This window comes from Opisthorchis viverrini, assembly GCF_000715545.1.
Source record: "Opisthorchis viverrini unplaced genomic scaffold opera_v5_121, whole genome shotgun sequence".
In the NCBI taxonomy this organism is placed as follows: domain Eukaryota; kingdom Metazoa; phylum Platyhelminthes; class Trematoda; order Opisthorchiida; family Opisthorchiidae; genus Opisthorchis; species Opisthorchis viverrini.
Window position 1 is genome coordinate 392,545 of NW_008751776.1, and position 7,979 is coordinate 400,523.

At 47.1% G+C, this 7,979-nt stretch overlaps 1 protein-coding gene across 1 annotated transcript in view; it reads left to right on the forward strand.

Annotated features, from left to right (window-relative positions):
• Nucleotides 1-675: 675 nt before the first annotated feature.
• Nucleotides 676-7,979, forward strand: part of T265_06012 (hypothetical protein) — a gene marked incomplete at both ends in the record, with an annotated part of 15,726 nt that continues 8,422 nt past the window's right edge. The window contains one exon of the mRNA XM_009171171.1: nt 676-1,251. Coding sequence (XP_009169435.1) covers nt 1,023-1,251 — 229 coding nt within the window. The remainder of the gene's footprint in view (nt 1,252-7,979) is intronic.

Sequence of the window (7,979 nt, forward strand, 5' to 3'; positions counted from 1 at the left end):
TTTTCTCAGCATACAGCCCTCCACTGACAATCACTTGCCCCCACTCTGTGATCGTTAGTTCCACTGTCATTCTCACGTTATAAATATGTTTTGTGTAACTTAGGGCGCCTGCAGTGCTAGGCCAAACTAAAAAACTCCTTCGTCTGCTGAGTTGATCATATGGATCGTGGCCACAAAGTAAATGATGCTCGGGCTCCCTCAGCTTCTGTACTTGAGTGATAAAGTTTATCAGGCTCCAGCGTTGTTCAAAAAAGAGTGAAGGCATTTTATGAGCCTTATAAACCAAGCTTCATTCGACTGCCGCAAGTGCTGTCATGGGGGTATGTAACCCTAAAGACATATTGCTGTTGCCGCAATCAACGACAGAACATAAAACGGCATGCAAGAAATTTCCCTCGAACATCAGCAGGGGCTCAAATTGATGAGAAAGAAATAATAAGAAGGTGAAATACGGAAGACAAAATCAGACGATAAAACACCAAATGCGAAGGCGCGCATGTAAAACGGAGAAAACCTTAAAGAAACAGCGAAATACAAAGAAAAAAGAGAAGCACCTGCACCTGGTGATTTTGGAGCCTTTTCTCCCACCATGATGATATATCTTTCTCCTGGATAATAAGCTGGACGACCTTTTCGCATCCGCTTTGGCTTGCGTGACTCATTCCGGTTCTGAAGCCAAGGGCGGCATTTTGAAATTGACCTTGGGGCCGCTTTTAAAAGTTTGCTGAAGCATGATGACCTCGGTAGCTGCACCCGAATCCCTGCAGAGTGCGGGACAGACTTCGCACACTTTGATGCCCACATGTACAGGAACGTCTGTTCTGGGTATAAAGTTTGATGATGGCGTAATTCTGGCTGCTGATATGTTGGTCTCCTACGGTTCGTTAGCTCGATACATGGACGTGGAGCGGGTTGCCAAAGTAATCTCCTTACTTTGCCATTGCTATCATAGATTAACGACCGAACTGTACTCGCTTGTAGTGGCGATTTCGCGGATTATCAACTCCTGAAGCGCCGCATCGATGAGCAGACCCACACTGACAGCTTGCTCTGTGACGGATTTAATCTCAGGTACTTTCCTGTTCTTCCTTAAGTTTCTGATTTGCAGTGCTCGTGGACTTCACTCCTGGATTACGCGCGTTATGTACAATCGTAGGAGCCAACTAAACCCTCTCTGGAATACTTACATTATTGGTGGACTTGAACAAGATGGTAGACCATTTTTGGGATTCTGTGATCTTCAAGGCGTTTGTGAGTTCCTATTTCGCCCTATATAAGTTGTGTTTGTGAACGAAATGGTTCGTTTTTCACCCCAGACTTGGTGGTGATTGTCCGCTCAGATCTAAAAACGAATGTTACCGCAGCTTTAGAGCATAAACTCCTCGCCGAATACTGTGCTCCCACTGTGGAGTTTTCGAACGAGACCTTCTGAAACAGCACTAGGTCGTACTGTTCTTTGATACAGTCATCTCAAGGGTGCTGCTACACTTTAGAATAATCAGAGTCCGCAGAACTAAGGGCTCCCAGTCTTAATACGTAAACTTCGGCCCAGGGAGCGGCATATATGGCACCGTTACAAGCCAAAGGCAGTTCGGACTGGAAGCCTGCAGCGTATTTGATGCACCAGCTGTCTGATCTCTAGGACGTAAGACTCGTTTCCAGTCCGAGCCTTCGTGATGTCAGACGGGTGATGATGAACCTCTGGGAAAACCCTGGGATTCCTTCCCGAGGAACACTACACCCGCAACTGTAGATTTTCATTACTGCTCAGTGCGTGAAACTGAGCTCTTTCTACAGAACGTGAATCCGAATTTTCAGTCGATCAATAAGGGCACATCGGCACCTTTCTCTACATTGAAACTGTCATTCACTCCTCTCAAGATGATCGCGCCTGTTTCATAATATTGTGTATAGTATGTACGTGTGTAGTATTTTGACACTCACTCCAGAAGAGAAGAATGGAGAGCTCCTTTAGGTTCTTTCTCAGTGGTTAGTAGCAGGCATTGGCCTTGCTACAATATAACCAGGCCGTTCTACACCGATTCGGAATTGTTAATCGCGGTCACCCTAGAGAGTTGTCTGTCCTCCCCCAAAATTCTTGTTCTGATATTACCTCAATGGCATGGCCCATTGTTGAGTTCCAAGTTTGAGCAACAATGGGCGGCTCGAAATAGTTGGACGATCAAAATGGGAAACTACGGAATCCCCCTGTTGATTCCAAGTTTGAGCAACGCTGGGCGGCTCGAAATAGTTGGACGATCAAAGTGGGAAACTACGGAATCAACACCAGCCTCTCAGCTGGTCATTCCCAGGCCTGCAAAAACTTGTAGTGTGTTGGCCATCGTGCTTTGTCCATTATCCTTATAACCAACATACCATTGCTGTTGGAACTAATGCTTTGCTGCCGTATAACTAATTTATTCGAAAACTTTATTATGAAGGAAGGAATGAAAGCGAATGGAGGAGGGACTTAGTGCTATCCCACCACAATCTTCTCGAATTGCACACACCACCAGACTCACTTTTGGATAAAAACTGACGGCAACAACGCCACTGACATCGATAGGTAGCAGTGTCTCGCAGCGTCTCCAACCATATGCGGACCCCATCCTGGAACGTATGTTGCACCGACTGCATCCAGACCCCTCGCAACCGATTTTGTTCACATCTGCCAGGTCAGAGGTTGGCTAGTTGTCTGCATATGACACTCTGAATTGGATATGGGGAAAACACTCCGGTAAACAATACATGATCAAAACCACTGCAGCTTTGGCACTGAATACACTCTTTGGCGGAAGCCCTCGACGCACCACCGAACGACCGTTCCCTAATTGCTTCGTGGATTTTCTGGCGCCCGCTTACAGGATTGATAGTTCTCAGACAATGGTTGTCGAGTATTTGAACATGTCCCAGCTCCTCTGCTCGCTGAAACCATGTCTCAGCCACACAACAAAACAGCCCTGGCACACATCCCCTGGGATATCGACATACGTGTCCTAAATTAGCAAAGGTGATCTGAGCCTTGTAGAATCGGGCATGCGCCTCTTCTGATTTGCACAGTAGCCATGCAGAGAAACTATGCCACAGTTGAACGATTGGATACGACTGGATAGTGGCCAGTAAGTACGTATTCCGTCGGTGCACCCGGTCCTCATCATGATCGACCTAAAGCTGTCACCCAGTCATTGTGGTCGGGCTTCTGTGCTGCAGTGATTCTGCAAGCTACGCTGGTTGGAACCGTATTCTCTAAGTTTCAACCATGCCTGGAGGTGCAATCGGGAGCAGCCGAACGAAAAACTGCTAGTCCCCGTCATGTGAGTGATCGTAGTATGAGGCGGTCTGGAGGTAAAGTTGTATTGTCCTCTTCGAAGGGAGTGTGAAGATAGTAAGGCGTTTCCCCCAGGCCACCAGTATGCCCACATTTACGGAAGCGGCGATGTTGCCTTCCCCCGACGAAGGACGGGCTGGAAAAGATCGGCCCAAAAAACAGCACACTCCGATCGCCAAACGGTTGACGTGACCGCCGGCGCATTATTCAATGCGGTCGAAATACTTTTAAAACCAAAACCCCGGTTCTGCTCAAAAGGCACCTACTGTGCACAGCTTCATTAGAAGTGAAAGAGCAACATCTTATTCCCTGCGCTCGGGCCAGGACGGTACCCCACAGCTAATGGGTCAGCTTATTGAATCATTAGTTCTGGCAAGGGTCTCCCAAGGAAACCCAGAGAGCCGCTATCTCGCTGTTCAGACTCGCGTCAGTGGCTAGGGGTAGGGTCCCCGAACAAAACCCTGAATCCTCTCGCTGCCTTGTGAGTCAGCCTTTTGAGTTAAAGGCTTCTGGGGTACCTCAACCAAATTCCTTTCTGACTGGGCAGCCGGGAATTATCATTTTCTCTTACAGCTCTTCGCTGACTGGTCATCCTCCACACTTTATCCCCGTCTATCAAACAATGCAGTGTGATCAACTGATCTGCGAATCCCCTAGCCACTGCTCCGTGTCTAAACCTTCGCGTAGAAAAATAAACCAAAACGATAACTTACTAACCTCAAAAGATCTGATTCATGTTACAGCCTTTTTATTCCCATACTCTGTCGAATTGGACAACAGGCATCTCTTGCTGAAACTTTGCTTTCCCACTCTATGGATGTAAGTTGCCTCCGAAACACCCATACAAGACCCCACTTCGCTCGTGAACCTCAACCCGCTTAGGATGAGCTCAGATGTTCCACATTCCACTCTTCGGGTAGCTGGTTATCCTGACGCAACGACTCGTGGTATCTACTTTGTTGGAGTTGCACTCAGCCCCATGGCTGAAAACGCCTTACTGGACTGGATCCCAGCAAACGGTCATTCGCTGTGCGGTTGTCTAGCTCAATTAAGTTGAATGCAAGTCGATGCGATAAGTAGTGGTTATTTGTCGTACCAGCATATGCTCCAACAGACTGCAGTTCCGAGACCGAGAAGTACGAATTTTATCAATATCTGTCATGACTGCTTCAGTCGGAAAAAGGACGTATATAGTAGTCCTGTCGGGTGATACGAATGCCCAAGTTGGACGACCACGTGTGGAAGAATCACAGTCTGGTGGTAGGTTTGGAGTTGCAGCTGAGCGTACGGATAATGGGGAGTGACTCCTTCAGTTGTGTGCATATCATCACTTGTCCCTGGCCAGTACGAACTTCTAACAAACTTTCACATTGAGTTACTTGGAGTCCACCCACCACAATACAGTCATTGAATCAGTTGGACCATGTGGCTATCAGTTATCGATGGAGAGCTCCAGTTAAGGATAGTCTTTCCTTCTGGGTTACGGACTTTGACTCTGATAATGCCATCATCCGGAGCCGGTTAGCACTTCGCTTTTTGTCAGCATCACGCATGCCAAAGGAGAGCGGCTCCGTTCATCGACTTCGACAAGTTTTAGTGACTGAAGAGTATCGAGCTGATCTGGCTACCGGAAACGCAGTCATGCAGATGACGGACACGGCTTGGAGGGTGAATGGAGGGGAGTTAAAGAAGCGATGCTCACAGCCTTCACTACTGTTTGTCCAGGCCATCTGACCCGACTCAATAAATACTGGATATCGTTGAGATCAGCAGATATTATTCCCGCCAGAAGGGCCAAACCAGCAACTAGCGATTATGATGGCGCACGCAGATCCCTCAAATACCAGCTGTTCAGGAGTTCGAAGAATGACAGTGAACCCTGGTGGATTTCAAGGACCCAGAAAATGGAGGAGGTTTTCGCTGCTGGAAACAGCCGCTCCCTTTTTAGACTGATTCGATCAACCTGTCGAAAAAAGGGCAGGTGTCAGTGCAACAGTATGCGAGAAAGGAGGAACGGCAATACATCCTCATTTGCCGTCTTGAGTGGTGAGCAGTGGCTGAGCAGTTCAGAGTTCCAGTTGGTCTCCTTGAATGGAACATCGATATCAACCCGCCATCAGCCACCGAAATCCAGCATGATACATCAATTCTGAAGTGCAATTAGGCACCTGGCCCGGATGGACTGCACCCCGTATTCTTCAAAGAAGGTGGTGTGGTTCTGGTGAACAGTTTGACAATTACGCTGCAGAATATTTGGAAAGGAAACAGAGTAACAGCCGAATGAAGCTCCTTGACCGTCATGCCACTCTTCAAAAATAGCGCGTGAACATCATGTGAAACCACCGTGGCATCCGTCTGGTGTCCTTCACATCTGAAGTGCTCTCTGGGGTTATTTTGTGCGGGTTGATTGATTATCGGGAGAGGAAGGTTCGTAATAAACAAACTGGGTTTCGCCCTGGCAGAGGATGCCTCGACCATATCTTTATCTCGAGACTAATTCTTGAACAGCGCCACTCCTTCAAACGTCCCACTTTAGTCGTTTTTCTTGATCTGAAAGCTGCTTTTGATTCTGTCGATCAGAAACTTTGGTAATGTCCGACAATCATCGTAATAAACAAACTGGGTTTCGCCCTGGCAGAGGATGCCTCGACCATATCTTTATCTCGAGACTAATTCTTGAACAGCGCCACTCCTTCAAACGTCCCACTTTAGTCGTTTTTCTTGATCTTAAAGCTGCTTTTGATTCTGTCGATCAGAAACTTTGGCAATGTCCGACAATCATCGGACAATTCCCAATTTATATCCCTTATGAAAGCACTGTACGCGATATCCTGTGGGCACAAACGAGTGTCGAGCAAGCTTTCGCCTGAGTTCATCATATCCAGTGGTGCAATACAAGGCTGCCCTCTCTCATCTCTCCTCTTCATCTCTGTTATTGATGTACTGCCTGCTTTTCCTCTGCTTGCTTCTGAAACCTCAGGAGTCGAAATCCTCTCGGGACGTTCGCTCACAGACGTTTAGTATACCTAGGACGTTGCTCTCCTCGCTTCAGGTCCCTCAAAAATTCAAATCTAAATAACTGCCGCACAGTTTGGTATGCACTTCACACCTGTATAGTGTAAAGTACTGCTACAAGACTGGGTTGGATCAAACATATACGCAGTGCTTGCAAGCGAGCCAATCGACGTGGTAGATGAATTTGTTTACCTGGGCAGCTTTATAAGTTCCGGTGGACTGACTGGAGATGTGATTACTTCTCGAATTCGGAAGGCCAGGACACCTATGTCGCCGACTTGATATCAGTTTGTCTTTCAAGGATAGGATTTACACTGTGGCGGTGCAATCCATAGTGGTTTATGGATCAGAGACATGGCCTTTACGCGCAGAGGACGTGCAAAAGAGGGAATGAAAGCGGCTGTAAAATTCTGGGTACTGCTGGTGCGGCAAACGTTTCAGAATGGGATCCACGTTATCCGCTTGTGCACGATTAATGATCCGACATGGCCTGCGCAGAGGACGTGCAAAAGAGGGAATGAAAGCGGCTGTAAAATTCTGGGTACTGCTGGTGCGGCAAACGTTTCAGAATGGGATCCACGTTATCCGCTTGTGCACGATTGATGATCCTGTGTAATATGGTTACTCATCGATGTCCTTGGTGCGCTTGTTCTCATTTTATATCCAGATCGAATGACTTCTTGGATGTGATGTGATTGTTGTTGGCTAGCGCCAGTCCTTTTCCCTATCCACTTTCCTTCAAATATAATTATCGTGCGGCAGGGGAGCAACAGTCGTTCAGTTACGTGGCGTTGTCGGTGGCGGTGATGCCTGATCGATTATCTAACCAAATTATGAATTGAATTAGATGGGGTGCAGCATGTCGCGTCAAATAGTGATACCGACTGTTCTTAAATTCACTGGTTTCTGTTTACATGGTCGGTAACAACACAAACAGAGTTTTTGGCTTCGTTCACATGTCGGCAACGTAACCGTCCTCCAAGGCGACCAATCTTAGTGTAGTCTTGGATTCGTGGATCGTAAAGTTTTCCTACCGACAAGCGGAATGCTCGTTCCCTAACTTCACCTGGTGGACTTAGTCAAAATCTGTCTCCGGTAGGTGATGATGAGTTGGTCGATTTTGCATCATGGCTGTTAGGCAAAACAGTAAGTGGCCGCTGTATCTGAGCACAGTGCTTCTGAGAATTAGGCGGTGATATGTAGAGAGCTCCAGAAGACATTGATCACTGCTCAAATGAAGTACACCAAAAAGTGTCTGTGTTGAGTTTCGGCTTCCGACCTGTGCAATAAATTTTCTGGCATGTAGCAGGTAATGATAGTAACACCAGGGAAGAATAGATGCTGCACTGTCATCCAATCACGTGTTTAGATGCAGAAGATGTCTTGTACTGACATCAACCGAAAAGCTATTATCATGATACTGATACTGATAGTCAGCTGTAATAACCGCATCACGTGTTTGATGCAGAAGATGTCTTGTACTGACATCAACCGAAAAGCTATTATCATGATACTGATACTGATAGTCAGCTGTAATAACCCGATACTCGTCGTACAGTGGTTGTAGCTGCTGCAGTTTCGTTCACCGATGGTTTGGGGGGAGGGGTAGGTAGCTGCGCATTGCAGGCGGGAGCTG